The sequence below is a fragment of the Plecotus auritus genome (assembly GCF_963455305.1).
Source record: "Plecotus auritus genome assembly, chromosome: 7".
Taxonomy (NCBI): Eukaryota; Metazoa; Chordata; class Mammalia; order Chiroptera; family Vespertilionidae; genus Plecotus; species Plecotus auritus.
Genome location: NC_137774.1, coordinates 2,330,173 through 2,347,640, shown reverse-complemented (window position 1 = coordinate 2,347,640; position 17,468 = coordinate 2,330,173). Strand labels below are relative to the sequence as shown.

The following is a 17,468-nucleotide window of genomic DNA, read 5'->3' as shown; positions in this document are numbered from 1 at the left end:
TCCGGGGGACGCTGCGGGCGCCTGTCGCAGCGGGCGGTGCGGTGTCCACGTGAACTGCCTGACGGGGCCCGTTCACCGGTTCATCTTGTGGGACTCGTGGTTCCGTCTCCGCTGGAACAGCGGCTCCGCCCCGGCTCCCTGTGCGCCGCCCTAGGAACGGGCCGTGTGCGTAGCTCCCCCGGAGCCCTGTGCTGCCGGCTGCTTCTGGGACAGCCTCGTCCCGGGACCTGCACCCGGCGCTTCTGTGGTGCACACGCAGGCCCGCTCCCCGGGCCGGTTTCCCGCCACCCACGACCCGTGGGAGCAGCCCCTGCACAGCCCCTGCTGGGGTCTCCAGGAGGAGGAGAAGCGTGTTGCGTTCTGTTTAGGAAAGCAGGTCGCTCACCCGCCATGCTGCGGCGGCGGCGGCTCTGACCCCGGTCCCTCGTCCCCGCAGATACCGAGTGGCAATCTGGGCGTGTTCGGCAGCAGCGGAGCAGCACAAGCCAGGACCCTGCAGCCGCCGCCGCCGCCCGGGCCGCCGCTGAACCCCTCCCAGCCCAGTCTCCGTGCGCAAGTGCCTCAGTTTCTATCCCCTCAGGTCAGGCCCGAGCGCAGCTCTGCGGGCCCGGGGGGTGCTGTGCTGTGGAGGCAGCACTGCAGGGAGGGCAGGTCCTGCATCTGTTCGGCCACAGCCGGCTTCCCGCACCCCGAGGGTCTCAGAGCCCCGTGGCTCTGGGGTGCCTCCGCTGCCGGCCAGGCCCGGCCCCTGCCAAGCAGCATGCTGGGGGAACCCCGGTCCGGTGACACGGCCACTCCAGCCTGCAGGCGGGGGGAGGGTCCTGGGGAGCGGGCAGCAGACTCGTCCACACCCTGCCCACCACCCGGCTCCGAATGTTTCCTACCAGTCAGCTTGCCTTCTTCCTTTCAGTAGATCTATTCTTCCAGAAAACGTCACGTACCTGCCATTAATAGAGAAAGCCACGTTTCTCGTGCACATGCAGCAACGAGTGACGTAAAAGCCGCTCGCCCACGTGGTGCCTAAAACCGCCCTGCATCTGTGCTCGGTGCGGGCAGGGCGCCCCGTGGGGAGCATGGCAGCAGCCAGGCCAGCCTGATCTGTCAGGGCGGCAAATGAAGGCGGGGAGGCGCCCTTGGCAGTCAAGGTCAGGCTGGCAGGGTCACACAGGTGCAGGTGCCACAGGGGAGGCTGAGGGACATGTGCCCACCGAGGGGTGTCTGCTCCCGCAAGCAGGGGCACCCCTTGCCAAGTACGCCAACTTGAGAAGGGGCTGCTGCCCGCCCTGGGACAAGACCCTGGGGGGGGGGGATGGTGCTGTGGGGAGGGAAGCCGCCTTCCTCCCTGCACCTCCCCTGCGCCACCTGCACCCCCTCCATTGGCCCAGAGACTCACTCGGCAGGCGCCCTAGAGTCACTCCTAGGAAGAAATCAGAAAGTTAGCTCATGACTGGACTATTTCAAGGGAGAACTCTTTCCCTCTTTCTTTCCCCTCCCTCCCTCCTTCCCTCCCTCCTTCCCTCCCTCCTTCCCTCCCTCCTTCCTTCCCTCCCTCCTTCCTTCCCTCCCTCCCTCCCTCCTTCCCTCCCTCCTTCCCTCCTTCCTTCCCTGCTCTTCACAAAAGCCCGTTAACTAATATTAAAGGGTCCTCAAACGTTTCAATGGCTTTTGAAGGTCACTCACGAGACAAATTGTCATTTAATTAACGGGCTTGGGTCAGGGAACTGCACGGACCGGAAATGCTTTAAAAGTGACGCGGTGCCCTCGGTGTGTGTGTTTGCACAGGTTCAAGCACAGCTTTTGCAGTTTGCAGCAAAAAACATTGGTCTCAACCCTGCACTATTAACCTCGCCAATTAACCCTCAGCATATGACCATGTTGAACCAGCTCTATCAGCTGCAGCTGGTGAGTGACAGCCCGGCGAGGCCGGCCCTGGGGCGGGGGAAGCGCGCCCCCTGGTGCTCACGGACCACAGCGCGGGGCGGCGCAGCGTGCGCCTGACTGAGACGTGTCGGTGGGACGCGCTTGGTCCTGGAGGCAGCTCCGTTACGCGCTGTGGAGAGAATCAGAGAGGCCTTCCCTCACAGGCGTCGTTCTAAGTTGTCCCCTCTGCTCCTTCCTGCGCACAGCGCCCCCCTGATCGCTCGGGCATGTAGCAGCCTGAGCTTTCAGCCCCTTCCCGTCTCAGCCACAGAACACGGAAAGTCACCGCAGTGACTGTTCTGAATTCTCCCAAGGGTGGAAAACACAGATATTCTAGAAGCAAGAGAGAAGTTACAGCCGCTTTAGCACAGAGTGATTAGGACTTAGTTCTCTCTCCGAATGCCTGTGGAGGAAGGCCGATGGAGCCCCATCGTTGTTTCTTATTTCCTCGCCGGGACATGTTCTCACTGATCTGAGAGGAACGGAGAGACATGAGTGTGAGGGCCTGAGGCTGGGCCGTCCTCTCTGCTCTGCGGCGGCTCCCTCACGCTGCTCTGGCTCTGTTGCAGGCGTACCAACGTTTACAAATCCAGCAGCAGATGCTACAGGCCCAGCGGAATGTGTCCGGACCCATGAGACAGCAGGAGCAGCAAGTGGGTGTCGCCGGCTTAGGGGTCCCTGCGCTCGCGTCCCCCTGCTCCAGGGGCACTGATGGATGGGTTACTCTGTTGTCGCTGGGTTTCTCCCGCGACGCCTCCCTTTGACAAGCTTGGGGCCACCTAGATTTGGGAGGAGGGAGGCCCAGGCGTAAAGGCAGCGGAGACTAACACGGTGACGGCCGGCCTCACGGCCCTCCTAACGTGCGTGTGTCTGTCGCCAGGTCGCGCGTACAATCACTAACCTGCAGCAGCAGATCCAGCAGCAGCAGCGCCAGCTGGCCCAGGCCCTGCTCGTGAAGCCCCCGCCACCCCCGCCGCACCTGTCTCTGCACCCCTCTGCAGGCAAATCGGCCATGGACAGCTTCCCCCCGCACCCCCAGGCCCCCGGCCTGCCCGACCTGCAGACCAAAGAGCAGCAGTCTTCGCCCAACACCTTTGCTCCTTACCCTCTTGGTGAGTCTCCGCGTCAGCCCCCGCCCGGCTCGGGTGCCTGGGGTCGCCACAGAGGGGTCGCGGGGGACACACCGTTCCCAGCAGGGTGAGGGCGGCTGCCTCGGCTTCTTGCCTCTGAGGGAGCGGGAGCTTTGCTGTCCATCCTCCCGGCCTGACGTCTGGGAAGGCAGCAGCGCGCAAGCCCGTCGCGGCGCTCTGTGCAGGAAGCTGAGGGTCCAGCAGTCGATCCCACCTCCACTGCGACGGGCTCACCACTTACTTGCGCAACTTCCTTGGAAGCTCTCTGCCTCGGTTTCCCCATTGGTAAAGTGGGCCTGCTTCCCTCCGAGAGTTCTTTGTGAGTTAATACGGGACGTCCCTAGGATAGCGCCCAGCACGCAGCGAGCCCTTCGTGAAGTGCTGGCTGCTCGTGGCGGCGCTGCTTTTTTGAGAACAGTGTTTTAGGGACAAGTTCAGGTCCGTCCATGGCCCTCGGATGCCCTGGCGTCAGCACCCTAGCATCGGCGTGTCCTCTCCACCTCTGCTGGAGAGCCGGAGAAGTGGCCCTTTCGGGGCCAGGGGGCCTCTCACCATGTTTTCCTTCTCAGCTGGACTGAACCCCAACATGAACGTCAGCAGCATGGACATGACGGGCGGTCTGGCGGTGAAGGACCCGTCTCAGTCCCAGTCGCGCCTCCCTCAGTGGACACACCCCAACCCGATGGATAACGTACCCGGTGCTGCTTCTCCTCTCGACCAGAACCCCGGCAAGCACGGTAGGCCACGCCCGGCACCCGTCCAAGAACCCAGGGCCGAGAGCTGAGTGAAAATCCGCGTCCCCTCGCGGAGCGCGCACGGCCCCGGCAGTCAGGATCAGACTTCTTGACACCTCGAGCCCCAGATCTTAGCTGCCACCCTACAAGGAACTGGAGACCCCAGGGCAGCCAGCGCCAGGTGCCAGCCTGCGTGCTCTTGTTATGTCTGTGTCCCTCACAGAACGCTCCGTCTCCTGACCACGTTGTTTCAGTGAAATGATAAAACCATAGGAAACCCAGCGCTTAGGAAGGAGGACGAAGCAAACGTGCTAATAACCATGGCAGGGGTCACCCTAGTCAGCTTTGAATTTAGCTCTCAATTTCCTGGGAGCAGAAACGGCACAGAAGATGTGATAGGGTCTGGAATGCCCTCTGGGTAGAAAACATCCTTCAGAGAAAGGAAGATGCCTTGTAATGGCTAACTCCCAGAAAAGCATCACGTGCTCGCTGGGCGCTTTCCCTGGCACAAGAGAGCTCAGTGGCCGCGCGAGGCAGTGAGTGTGTGCTTAGGGCTGAGTTTCCACGTCAGTTTGTCCTGCAGTGAGGGCAGCACCTGGAGGGAGCCGAGGACAGACACTCAGCCGTGGTCCCCGGGAAGGCCTGCCGGGCCAGCTTCCTGGGGTACGGGGGTGCATTTGATCAAGCTGTCCAGCTAGACACACGGATGCAGTTCCTGAAGAGTTTGTCTTCCAGGGACAAAGTCCCTCCCTCGCAGAGAATGCCGGCCTAGCCCACCCTGGCAGCTCACCCCCGGGAGGGCAAGAACGGGTGCCTGGGGGGGCCGGGGTTCCCTGTTCACACCGTCTCCTGCTGTGCCGCAGGTGCTATCCCTGGAGGTCTGAGCATTGGGCCTCCAGCTAAGTCCTCCATGGACGACTCCTATGGCCGGTACGATTTAATCCAGAACAGCGAGTCACCAGCCAGTCCTCCAGTAGCTGTCCCCCATAGCTGGTCACGTGCCAAATCCGACAGTGATAAAATCTCAAATGGCTCCAGCATCAACTGGCCCCCAGGTAAGCGCGGGCGACGTCCCATAGCGGCAGATCAGCCTGCACTCCGCCCAGGAGAGCTGTTAGCCCCGTAGCCTTGGCTTGTTCACGGGGAAGCCTGGGTCAGGTCAGCTTGGGGGGCAGGGGGTGTGGAGCGCGGGGCAGGGCCCCTTAGTTCAGTGAGAGGAGCGACGGCTGTGGCCCGGGGTTCCATCCGCCAGCGCCGGGCTCTGCTCACAGCTGAGAGGGTAATGCGGGCTGTGACGCGGCTTCCCACGAGTGACTGAAAGAAAGTCCCAAGTTGTCCCTTTGATTTCATTAGCGAACTATTCAAACTCCCAAAAATGACCGCGAAGCAGCGTGAAGGTACCTAATCCTCATGTTTCGATCTTCGTTTTGCTTGAAACGTTGCAGAATTTCACCCTGGAGTTCCGTGGAAAGGACTCCAGAACATAGACCCCGAGAACGACCCTGACGTGACGCCTGGCAGTGTCCCCACCGGGCCGACCATCAACACCACCATCCAGGACGTCAACCGCTACCTCCTCAAGAGCGGCGGTGAGGGGCCTGGCGGGGGCGCTCTGCTTGCTCGCGGGGCGGGCGGGGCGGGCGGGGCGGGCGTGGCGGCAGCTGCTCTCGCCGCGGAAGGCAGGTCTGCTCACAGCGAAACGCGGGAGGCTGGAGCTGGGGCTCGGCTGTTGATCCCACACCGTGCGCTCTCAGCGTTGTGTTACAGTCACGGTATTAGCCATGAAGCTTTTCAGTGAAGAGGTTTCCGCTTGAAATCTTTCTAAATTGACAATGAACCACCCCCCTTCACTCATTCACCCCAGCCTGGTTTTCCTTTCCACAAACACCTGGTAAAGGACTGAAATCCGTCCCAGGACCTCGTCCTGGGGAAGCCTCAGGGGTGGGCACGCCTGTCGGGCGCGGGGCTCCAGGGGAAGGCGGTGGGCGGGCTGTGAGGACGGAACATCCGTGTGGCCTTCCAGGGCAGCGGGGGGCACGGCCGGCTCCCTGCTGGCCTGGGGGCGTTGCCGGTGGCGGCGGAAGCTCATCACTCACAAGAACACTCGGACCGTCCCCAGCACGTTGGCTTAGGTCTCCCTCCCACTTGCACTGACACGCGGGAGAGATGCGGTCTTTCTCTGTTCTTTACCGAGAGGGCCTCTAAGTGTGTCTGGGTTGGGGGAGTGCCAGTGTGGATACAGCCCCCCTTCCTGTTCAGTGCCCCGCCCTCCTTCGTCTCCATGCAGCGGCTTCGGGGGGGCAGTGCAGCCTGCCTGAGAGCCGGAGGAGAGGTGGGTGCCTGCCCACCCCGGTGTAAGAGGCGTCGGGAAGGAGCGGGGTGCTGGGGGCAGAGCAGGGCTTCCTGCCAGGCGCTTGAGGGACTGTCCGGTGCCGCCTGGTCGCCGGGGCCCTGGGGCATTGTGGGTGGCCCCTGCATGTGCATGCGCGCGCTGTGATGGGACGGGGCAGCCTGGAGGCGCAGACCAAGGCACAGGAGGACCCAAGCTAAGAGGGGCGTTAGCACCAGAGAAAACGAGGAGGCAGGACCTCCAGCTCTGGGCTAGAGGTTGGCCAGCCGTCCCCGGCGACCTGTTGTGTTGACGTTGTTGTTCACTGTTGATTGCCATTGGCATTGAGCTCTGATTTGGCATTAAAATTTACACCTGCGCCGTATTTGTCCCGACGTTATTTATAGTTTAACCCTCAGCAGTGACTTAACCAGACGTGCACTGCGGTCAGGCCGCCTCACGGCGTTGATACTGACACTTCCTCTGGAGAGGAAACTTGACTATAATTTTACGGGACAAGTTCCACTGTTAAAACCAAAAATTCCCAAACCAGAACACTGGTAAAACCTAAGTTCATTACAAAGGAATAAATAGCACGTAGGGCCAGAGTGCATGCTGGGCTCCGGTTGACCGAGTGGTGTGGGTAACGAAAGAAGAGGCTTTAAGGAGTGAGCCTAGCATCGGCCACTGTCCTTTAAAGACCTGCAGCCCCGCCACTGGGGCTCAGTGCTTGAGCACTGACCTGTGAACCAGGAGGTCACGATTCGATTCCCGGTCTGGGCACAGGCCCGTGTTGGGGGCTCGATCCCCAATGGGCATGCAGGAGGCAGCTAATCAATGATCCTCTCTCATCACTGATGTTTCTCTCCCCCTCTCCCTTCCTCTCTGAAATCAATAAAACTGTATTTTTTTAAAAAATCAAAAAGCTGAAGACACACAGGTTGCAGGTCAATTTTAAGGTCGCAGGTCAATTTCAAGGTCGCAGGTCAATTTCAAGGTCGTGAATTCAGGCGCCCTCAGTCTAAGGAGGCGGCCCAGCAAGCAGCAGCCTCTGAGGCTCCCCTGAGGGCGCCCGCCACCGCCCAGCAGCGCCTGCCCCAGCTCCCGCGGCTGAGGGTGGGTAGGGCTGTGGTTCCACCTGCTTCCACCCTCACTCCTGCCTGAGGACATGCAGACACAGCGACAGCAGGGGGCGAGCTTCCTGGGGAGGGGGTCCTCCAGGGCCGGGCAGGCTTCAGAGGGGGAGGCGCGTTCTGGGTGCAGGGCTAAGTTCCGTCCTCGGCACAGCTCCCTCAGTGCCCTGCGGTTCAGAGAGACGGCGGGGAGGCGGTGCGGTGCCCGAGACGTTCTGAGTCAGAGAAGTTCGAGGTGAAGTTTATAACAAGAGGCTTGGAGCTTTGTTTCATTGTCTCTTTCAATTTTGTGGCTCTTGTCTGAGGTGTGAAAAGAAGGCGGTTCGCTGAGTTTGCCTTTTTACCTTGTTTGCAAGGGGAGATCAGTGACCCTTTCACACTCCGATGTGGTGTTAAACACCTGGGACAGCCCTCTCCTTGTGCCTGGAAACGTGGCTGAGAAGTTCGAGCTGCTTCCTGGTTGTCTGCTTGGCTGTCAAGAAGGCCCGGGCTCTCCGTGGCTCGGGGACCAGAGTAGGAGGCGTGCCATCTCCCTCCCCTCACCGTGACCTTGACCACGTACACTCTCATTTTGAACCATCTGAAAAGCTGTAGCTCAGGTTGGCTCTGCTTGTCAGACTCTCACGCCCTTTTAGCAGCCCACCCCCACCCTCGCTGCTGCCCCCTTTCTTGGTGCCGTGGCTGGATCTGCGGGGTCCTCCCCACCAGCATCTCAGAGCCACGCTGCCGTCCCCCCGTGTCTGGCTGCTCCGCGCCGCCGGCGGCAGCCCCTCTTGGAGCAGCATTGCTCCCGCACCGGCGTTCAGCACGCACCGGCCGCTCTCCATCACAGGAGCCTGCCTTCCTTCCTCCCTCCCCTCCCCTCCCCTCCCCTCCCCTCCCCTCCCGCTCTCCCTCCCCCCTCCCCGGCAGCAGGCGGCCGGCTTTTCGCGGTTCCTCCCTCCCTGGCTGGAGGCCGTGTGGTGTGATGGACAGGCCTGGGCTTTGCCTGTGCGGCTGCGGACCCGGGGCAGCGGCTTCCTCTGTGTGCAGCGGAATGGTCGGGAGCGTGCCTGTAACCTGCTGCAGCCCCAGTGGACGACTCGCTCCTCCCTCCTTCCCTCCCTCCCTCCCTCCCTCCCTCCTCCCTCCTCCCTCCTCCCTGCGGCTTCACATCGCCTTGCATCTGCCTCCAGGAGGAAGGCGACCAGCAGGCCCCACTTAACTCCCAGCACCACCCGAGTGACCACCCCGTTACTCAGGAGGCGCAGGGCAGGTGGCTAGGGTCTCTGCGACCACAGTCTTGACGAGTCTTTCCGGTAGGAATCGAGAGGGGTTTGTCACGAACCCTTCAGAGGAGCCTGGCTCTGAGGTTTAAGACTAGGACATGGAGTGTGGACACACGGACAGAACGAGGCCGGTTTGTGAATAGAGCCCTTGCCTAGGAGAGTTTGCCGTGTACAGGTTTCTTCAACTGCAGCTCTGCGTGCACCCTCCTCCCCCCCCCCCCACCCCACCCCCCGCGCCTCCTGGGCCTCTGAGGCCAGGGAGAGAGTCTGCGCGTGCTTAGCGTCTTGCTTTAAAACGAAAGAGCTTCCGCATTTGTGTTGCTCCTTCTAAGGTTTGTCCTTCCTGATGTTTACAGGGGTGCCTTTAGACCTTCGATGCTCCCACGGTCGTTTAGCTAAAGAGGAGGAGCAAAATAAAACCGCCTTCCCGTACCTGAGGCAGTTTGGGACGTTCCTGTTTGACCGATGGTTTGCTAACGACTCATTTGCCAAGATTGGCCTGTGTTTGTTGTGAGGACACAGTCACTGTTGCAGCCAGGGTCGGAGAGGGGCAGTGCTGTCCGGGAGCACAGCCACAGCGGCCCCTGCCACCAGCACCTCCTGTGCGGGCGGCCAAGTGGGCATGGCGGGGGCCCAGTGTCTGCGCACCCCGCCGCCCTGGGCGCAGCAGGGACTGGGGCTGGTGGTCGTGACCTGTTCTTGTTCTCCCAGAGAGCCTTAAAGCACGTTCCTCCACGCAGGTGCCAAGATGCCCAACGCCCAGTTCCCCAGTGAGACGGGAGGGCGGGCCTCAGAGCCGGACGGATGGCAGGCAGGCTCTGGAGGGCGCGGCCTGGCGGGGCTGGCACCCAAGCAGCTCCTGAACGATGGCTGCACGTGGGGCTCTGGCCCCGACATGTTACGTTGTGTGTCCCAGCAGACAGTGTCCATAGGTTAGCTTGAGCACCAGCTACAAAAACGCCGTTTTCTCGAGGGCAGGCTTGCGTTTGGCACAGTTAGCAAACGGATTAAGTCTCAGGACGCGGGTCGGAGGCACCTGCGTCCAGGCGGGACTCGGCGAGAGCGTGCGGGGAGCGCGTGGGCTTTCCCCGGTGCGTCTCTTCCCCACGGTCTGCGACGCCAGAGCCCTTTGCGAGGGCCCCACGCGCCGCACGGACCTCTCTCAAGGGTGCCTGTCCTGCCGTCCTTGCAGGTAAACTATCAGACATGAAATCGACGTGGTCCTCCGGCCCCGCCTCCCACACGCAAGCCTCTCTGTCTCATGAGCTGTGGAAGGTGCCCAGGAACACCACCGCACCCACGAGGCCGCCTCCGGGGCTGACCAATCCCAAGCCTTCCTCCACCTGGGGAGCCAGCCCCCTCGGCTGGACCAGCTCTTACTCCTCGGGTACGCACGGCTTCCCGTCCGGGGGGCTCCCGCCGGCTCTGCTCACCCTCTAGGGAACAGCCTGCAGCTCCTCTGAGGACCCCGGCCCCGCCCCCTGGACCCTGAGAGGGCTTACAGGGGTCAAGGTGCCCTTGACTCTCCAGACATTGTCCGGGCCCAGTGTTGTCAGCATGGCCCTGGGGGTCACGCATGGGACGCGGGAGATGGGGGTCACAGCACATCCAGGGCCACACAGGGTCCCGGACATGTCTGTCAACCAGCACAGGGTCTCAGTTCCACCCCGACACGTGCTGCCCCACCACACTGCCCTGGCGCCCCGGCTTTCCAGCCAAAGACAGGCCCAGTGTGACACCCTCCCGAGCCGCAGCACCGTGGCTCCGGCGGGCGCCCTCTGCCGCCGGCCGGGCAGGAGAGCCGGAGGGGGGAGGGCGCGGCAGTGCCAGGCCCTGAGGCGAGGCCGGCCTGCAGCTGGAAAGGCTGTCTGCCCTCCCAGGGCAGCCCCGTGCCCCGCCTGGTGGACAAGCAGGTGCTGGAGCTCCGTGGGCCTGCGGCTGCGGGTGGTGTAGGCAGCGACGCTGGTGCTCCGTCCTCGCGGGGTGAGGAACGGTTGGGGGGGAGTTGACCCACGTGCGCGCTGAGTTGACCGAGTTCTCCCCTGGTCTGTGCAGGTTCTGCTTGGAGCACCGACACCTCAGGAAGGACCAGCAGCTGGCTCGTTCTCCGCAACCTCACGCCCCAGGTACCGTGGGGGGCACGGTGACCCGTGCACAGTCTCGGCGCTGGGCGCCCTCCCTCAGGGCCCGGGGCACGTGGGCAGCAAGGACTGGACATGCCAGGAGTCTCATAGCCGTGGTCCTGGAAAGTTGTTCACTCTTTAGGGGCTTGAAGACTAGACCTCTGTAAGCTCGCCCTTACTAGTCACTGTCCCCCCACGAGGGATGTGGCCTGTGCCCCTCCCGGGTCTCGGGCCACGGGCTGCCGGGAACCGCAGGCCTGTGTGCTGCGCTCCGCTGAGGGACCAGAGCCAGAACGGCTTGCTCCTTCTGGGTGGTGCCATCCAACAGTGGAAGGCCCCGAGCAGCGGAAGGGCGGACCAGAGGTCAGACGTTAGCCCCTTGAAGGACAGAATGTTCCCGGCATTCAGTGCACCGGATTTCACGCACATTTTCTGTGGGGAATGTCGTGGAAGAAGTCACAGGAAGATGGTCACCGTCCCTCTGCTTCCTCCGTCAGATCGATGGCTCCACCCTCCGGACGCTGTGCCTGCAGCACGGCCCGCTCATCACATTCCACCTGAACCTGACGCAAGGCAACGCCGTGGTCCGGTACAGCTCCAAGGAGGAAGCCGCCAAGGCCCAGAAGTCCCTGCACATGTACGTCCCTCCCGCCACTCGCTGCCCCGCGTCAGCACCACAGGCACAGACGTTGACGGTCTCGTGGTTCTGGAGGCTGGAAGTCAGGTCAAGGCATCAGCAGGGCTGGTTCCCTCCGGGACTGCTCTCTCTGTGTCCTCAGAGGGTTGTCTGAGGGTGCCTGTGTCCTGACTACCTCCTCTTAGAAAGACAGCAGCCATCGTGGGTTAGGGCCACCCTGATGTCCTCATTCCACCTTACTGTCCTCCAAAGACCTCTCTGCAAATACAGGGACCCCACCAGGACTGGAGGTCAGGCCTTCAGCATGTGCTTGGAGGGACAGTTCCCCCTGAACGGGTGTCCCGTGATGTGTCCGTGTCTCCTGCTCTGCGTTGCTGGGCCACGCCCTCCCCTAGGGAAAGGCCCAGGAGAGAGTGGACGGCCAGTGCGCTCCCTCCCCAGCTGGTTTGCAAGGCCTTTTCCTCATTCCGGGGGCTGTCCTCCCTGTCGTGGTGGCTCGCTCTGCGGTGAGAAGCTTTCGTTGTGCGTGGTCTGACTTGCTGGTTGTTGCTTTGGTTGCTAGCGTTGCGGTTGTCATACCGAAAGGACTCATTGCCAAGATCAGTGTCAAGGAGCTTTTTTCCTGTTTTCTGTTAGGAGTTTTTGGCTTCAGGTCTTACTTTTAAGCCTTTAACTCATTTAGAGTTCATTTTTATGGGTGATCTGAAATAGAGATCCAATTTTGTTTTTCTACATGTGGTTATTCAGTTTTCCCAGCACCGTTTACTGAAGAGACTTCTTGGCACCCTTGTCAAATATTAGTTGGCTGCATCCGGGGGGGGAGGGGGGGTCTGTTTCTGGGCTCTCTGTCCGTTTCTGTGCCCGCAGCATACCGCTTTGGTTATCAGAGCTTCGGAGTGCGCTCTGAAATCAGGAATGTGATGCCTCCAGGCTGGTTTTTCTTAAGTGGTGTTGCTCTGGGCTAGTCGGCGTCCTTTGCAGTCCATACACCCCTTAGGGTTGTTTTTACCGTCTCTGCAGAATGCCATGGGTGTTGTGATGGGGATGTCACTGAATCCATAGATGGCTTTGGCTTGTATAGACATCTAACTATTCTAATTCTTCTGATCCATGGACATGGGATAGCTTTCCGTTTGTATCTTCTTCAGTTTTATTCATCTAAGTCTTGTAGTTTTCACTGCACAGATCTATTACTTCCGTGGTTAAATTCATTCCTAAACGTTTGTATTGTTTTTAGCTATTGTAAAAGGGTGGGTTTTTGTTTTTGTTTTTTATCAGAATTTCATTGTTAGATATAGAAATGCAACTGTTTTCTGTTTGTTGATTTTATATCCTGCAACTTTAATAAATTCCTTGGTTAGTTCCAACAGTCTTTTGGTTGAGTCTTTAGGATTTTCTGTGTATAAGATCATGTCATCTGCAAACAATGATAGTCTTACTCATCCTTTCCAGTTTGGGTGCCTTTTATTTCTTTCTCGTGCCTGAATGCTCTGAGACTTCCAGTGTGTGTTCAATGGAAGGGGTGAGAGTTGGCCCCTTGTCTTGTTCCTGATCTTAGAGGGCAGTTTCCAGCCTCTCCTCGGTCAGTGTGTCCTGTGGCTTTGTCCTTCCGTGCCCTGTTTGCTGAGGGCGTTCTCCATGAAAGAAAGGTGTGTTTTGTCACATGCTATTTCTAAAGTGACTGAGAGACTTCGATGATGATGTGACGTTGACCTTTCATTCTGTTGTGTCCCATTTATTTATTTATTTTCTTTTTTTTATATATATATTTTATTGATTTTTTACAGAGAGGAAGGGAGAGGGATAGAGAGCTAGAAACATTGATGAGAGAGAAACATCGATCAGCTGCCTCCTGCACACCTCCCACTGGGGATGTGCCCGCCACCAAGGCACATGCCCTTGACCGGAATCGAACCCGGGACCCTTCAGTCCGCAGGCCGACGCTCTATCCACTGAGCCAAACCGGTCAGGACTGTCCCGCTTATTGACTTGCAGATGTTGAACCGTCCTTGCATCCTAGGGATGAGTCGCACTGGGTCATGGCGTTTGACCCTCCAATGTGCTGTTGGATGTGGTGTGCTAATACTGTAAGGATCGTGCATCTGTGTTCAGTAACCGGGGGTGGTTTTCTCCTGGTGTCTGTCTGCCTTTGGTACCAGGCTAACACTGGCCTCGTAAAATGAGTTTGCGAACATCACCTCCTCTTCAGCTCTGGAAGAGCTTGGAGAGGGTGGGCGTTGATTCTCCTTAATTGTCCGGTGAGACGCTCTGGTCCGGGCCTCTCCGCACCAGTCCTCGTTGTCGGTCCGTTTAGATGTCCTGTTTCTTCATGACTCAGGCCTGGTAGGCCGTGTGTTTCTCGGAATTTGTCCGTTTCTTCTAGGTTGTCAATTGGTTGGCATGTAGCTGTCCACGGTCCCTCAGATCCCGTACATGTCTGTGGTGTCAGCCGTAACGTCTCCTCTTTCATTCCCGATTGTATTTGAGTCTTCGCCCTTTTTTTTTTAGTCTCATGAAAGGTTTGGCGGTTTTGTCTTTTCAGAAAACCAGGTCTCAGTTTTGTCGCTGTTCTCTCTCTCAGGTGTGTTCTGGGAAACACTACCATCTTGGCCGAGTTTGCTGGCGAAGAAGAAGTGAACCGTTTCTTAGCGCAAGGCCAGGCGCTGCCGCCCACCTCCAGCTGGCAGTCCAGCAGCGGGACCAGCCAGGCGCGGCTGGGGGCTTCGGGCAGCGCCCACGGCCTGGTGCGCAGCGACGCCGGCCACTGGAACGCCCCGTGCCTGGCGAGCAAGGGGAGCAGTGACCTGCTGTGGGGCGGGGTTCCCCAGTACTCGAGCAGCCTGTGGGGCCCGCCCAGCAGCGACGACGGCAGGGTGATCGGGAGCCCCACCCCGCTGAACACTCTGCTCCCCGGGGACCTCCTGAGTGGGGAGTCCATCTAGGACCGAGAGGACCGTGGGCACCAGGCATCAGCACTAGAAGAAAAGCTGGCCCTCTCCAGCCCGGCGGGTGCGGGCCCACTGGCCCCGCAGCCCGCAGCCCTTCCACGTACCTCTGTCCAGTACTGAAGACGAACCCTGCACAGCCCTTGCGAACTGTTCCCGAGACAGTGCGGGCTGGCCAGTGTCACATGCTAATGACAGGATGTTCTCATAGCTTTTTATGTTGTGTTGTCTTATGTTTGTACGGTGTGTTGTCATTTTGATTTTTTAAGTATAAAAGCTGCTTAGAATAGTTCTATCATGAAGGGCACTTTTCAGATTGTGGGCTGGAAAGGGTTATTTTATCAAGGGGGGCGGGAGGGAGGGAGACGAGAAAGCCTATTTAACGAGCCTGTGACGATTATGCACATTACCAGAGGCGGACCCCGTAATCAGGGGAGCTGGCGTTCACGGGCGAGCGGCCTCCGGCGGCCCCACGGGAGCCGAGCGGAAGGCCGGTCTGCGAAGTCCTCTGTCCCCACGGATCCGCCTATGCACATTACCCTTGTTTCATTACTTTTTCATGTCATTTTTTTTATCCCAAAAAATATTTTTTAAAAGTTGAAAAAAAAAGACATATCAAACATGCAAATACTTGAATCCAGCAGGCCAATACGCAACGTGAACACTCTCAGTCTAACCCACATCCAGGCCGGCGGCAGGCAGACAGGCTCCGGAGCCGCCACGGTCACGGTCACAGCCGGCGCGCGTCGGAACCAGCATGCGTGTGCACGTGCGTGTGCGCACTTCCTGTGTTCGCGTGCCGCGTGTGGAGGGACTTAACTGTGGGTTTTCCCTTTTATTCAGTGTATGCTTTTTTTTGGCGCATTGGTCAGATGTTCGTTATTATTAGCTTCTAACTTTGCACTGAGTGTCCCCGCCCTTCCTCAGCTGATCCTACACGTTCAAGAACTCGTGGGACAGGGCCGGCGACAATTCACGTGTAAATGTTTACTCAAGGACTCTGTTACCGCGTTTAAAGTTACAGTGTATATCTCTGGAGAAATAATATGTATACCTACCTTTAGCAGCTTTTTATTGTGGACTAATAATGCAAGAGAGTTATTACCAGAGTATTGCACCATTTTCCATGTGGAATAGAACGTTCACGAGAAAACGTGTGGACCGTGGCCATAGATCCTTGTGGGGGTTCCTTCCGCGCAGGAGCGGAGACAAGCACTTGGACTGGTGGTGACTGCTTCGGAGGGGCCCGTGGCGGGGGCTCCCACCTGTTTACAGACCTTTTTTCTCCTTCAGACTTTAAAGTAAAAAAATTTTAAAAAGGAATATAAAAAAAAAAAGAAAAAAAAAAAAAGACTTCCGTCGTAAGACGCCTATTTTCCGATGCGGACGCGCTCCTTCAGAGCTCTGGGATCGGCAGTGCTCTCCCTCCGGCATCGGCGCGGACTCGGTCGCGTCCCCCGGGGACGGGCGCTGTGGCCACTGTCTTGCACATGCGGAAGCGCTCTCAGGAAGCCAGGGTTCTGAGGGGCAGCTCCACACGGTTCCGTGTATTTTGTAACCCAACTCCTAGCACTGAAGATGTTATAAAAAACAAAAAAATGAGAAAAAAAGAAAAAAGAGGAAAAAACTCAAAGAAGAAAAATACCTAATCTCTAATGTGTAGCAGTTACATATTTACCAAATAATGGACTCCGAAGACATAGGTGTTTGAAGAGTGCTTTATATATTAAATCGCTTTATGTTCTAAAAATGATCCATGTTCTCATTGTTTTGCAAGAAAGAAAGACAATGGAGTAACATACCCTCAAGTATGTTTAAAACATACGAACATTGTGCTCCCTGCCTGCTCGGTCAGGAAACGTGCATTACATTTTTTTTAATTCGCTTTTTAATGGTTTTATCAAAACAAAACAACAAAAAAAAAAAGAAAAAAACAGCAGCAGCAGCAGCAGCAGCCGGTCCTGCGGAGCCGCAGACCAGAGCTGGTTTTCTAGCGGATCACGAACTATGCACAGACTGGCGTCGGGCCTGTCAGTCCGGAGGTGTTCGCTGAGCAGCTTCCGGGGCGGCCGCCTCGCCGCTCCGCACCCTTACGTGACGTGTGTCCCTGCATCTGTGTGTCACATACGCGTCCGCAGCCCGAGGTGCGAGCCGCCGGGTGGAAGTGAAGAACCTGTTTGTTTGTTTTCCGTTGGGGGGGTGTTGTTTTGCCCTTTCATTTTGAAGATGTCTGTAACTGAGATTAAGAAACAAGTTTGTGGCTTTTAATGTTTTCCTCATAGAATGTGATTGTTGAAGAATACGCACCGGAAGTTGCTTTCAAAAGTACAAGCTTTGTTGACTCTTAATAAACTGCAGTTTTTTCTTGGCTGTTGAAATCAGCGTGTTTTCTTTCTCAAAGACGCGTGTCCCCGCTTTCGCTCCGATCGTACCGGGGCGATCTGCCCGCAGCGGCCGCACGGGGCGTGGGTGTGATCAGCTGCACGCCGAGCCCGGCCCGAGCTGCCAGCTTGCCGCTTGCCCTGTGGTTGTGCCAAGCCTCGGGCCGGACCCGCGCCCGTGACGCCTGCCCGCTGTCCCGGGGGATGCCCCGGGGGACTGCCCTGAGCAGCAGCACGTGCAGCAGGCCCAGCCGGTCACCCCGAGGACCAGAAGCAGCTCCAATCCGGCCTGTGTCTGACCCACGTTCGCTGGGACCCCGATGGGGATCAGCAACCCCGGAAAAGGGTGAGGACGGCCTCCTGCATTTCCCAGACGTTCGCTTCCTTCCTTCTCGCATCCTTGCTCACACGGCGCCTGTCGGCCGGGATGCGCCGCCGGGATGCGCCGCCACAAACCGGCAGGCCCTCGGGCCCTGGCTCAGGCCGCGGGCGGAGCACCCCTTGGTCTCCACTCCGGGTCAGCCCGTTCTGTCGGGAGCCGCCCGGTTGCCCTCAGGGAAGGTGGTGAACTCGGGAGAAAGTGGAGGAGGAGGAGCACTGAGGGGCTGCAGCAGGAGGAGAGAGGAAAGACCGGAGGAAGAAGGAACGCGGCCGGACAATGCACTTGACCTTCCACCCGGGATGAGCCAGGGCGGCCACTCCAGTGCCACCGGCCGGCCCTTCCGCAAGCGCGTGTGCGGTTCCCCGGAGCAAACAGCCAGGGCCCGGCTCTGGGAGAGCAGTCGCTGCCTCAGGAGCGTCGACGCCCACGGCAGGCTTCACGGAGGAGGCGGCGTTCGCCGCGGGCCTGGGAGGCCGGATGGGACGG

At 58.9% G+C, this 17,468-nt stretch overlaps 1 protein-coding gene across 6 annotated transcripts in view; it reads left to right on the top strand.

Annotated features, from left to right (window-relative positions):
- The window catches only part of TNRC6C (trinucleotide repeat containing adaptor 6C), an 84,052-nt gene extending 67,463 nt beyond the window's left edge, over positions 1-16,589 (top strand). For all 6 annotated transcript variants that reach the window (XM_080677663.1, XM_080677667.1, XM_080677668.1 and 3 more), the window contains 11 exons: positions 437-580; positions 1,783-1,902; positions 2,490-2,573; positions 2,801-3,032; positions 3,620-3,787; positions 4,648-4,839; positions 5,230-5,373; positions 9,707-9,901; positions 10,570-10,640; positions 11,135-11,274; positions 13,856-16,589. In XM_080677663.1, coding sequence (XP_080533789.1) covers positions 437-580; positions 1,783-1,902; positions 2,490-2,573; positions 2,801-3,032; positions 3,620-3,787; positions 4,648-4,839; positions 5,230-5,373; positions 9,707-9,901; positions 10,570-10,640; positions 11,135-11,274; positions 13,856-14,216 — 1,851 coding nt within the window. In that variant the 3' untranslated portion in view covers positions 14,217-16,589. The remainder of the gene's footprint in view (positions 1-436; positions 581-1,782; positions 1,903-2,489; positions 2,574-2,800; positions 3,033-3,619; positions 3,788-4,647; positions 4,840-5,229; positions 5,374-9,706; positions 9,902-10,569; positions 10,641-11,134; positions 11,275-13,855) is intronic.
- Positions 16,590-17,468: the final 879 nt, after the last annotated feature.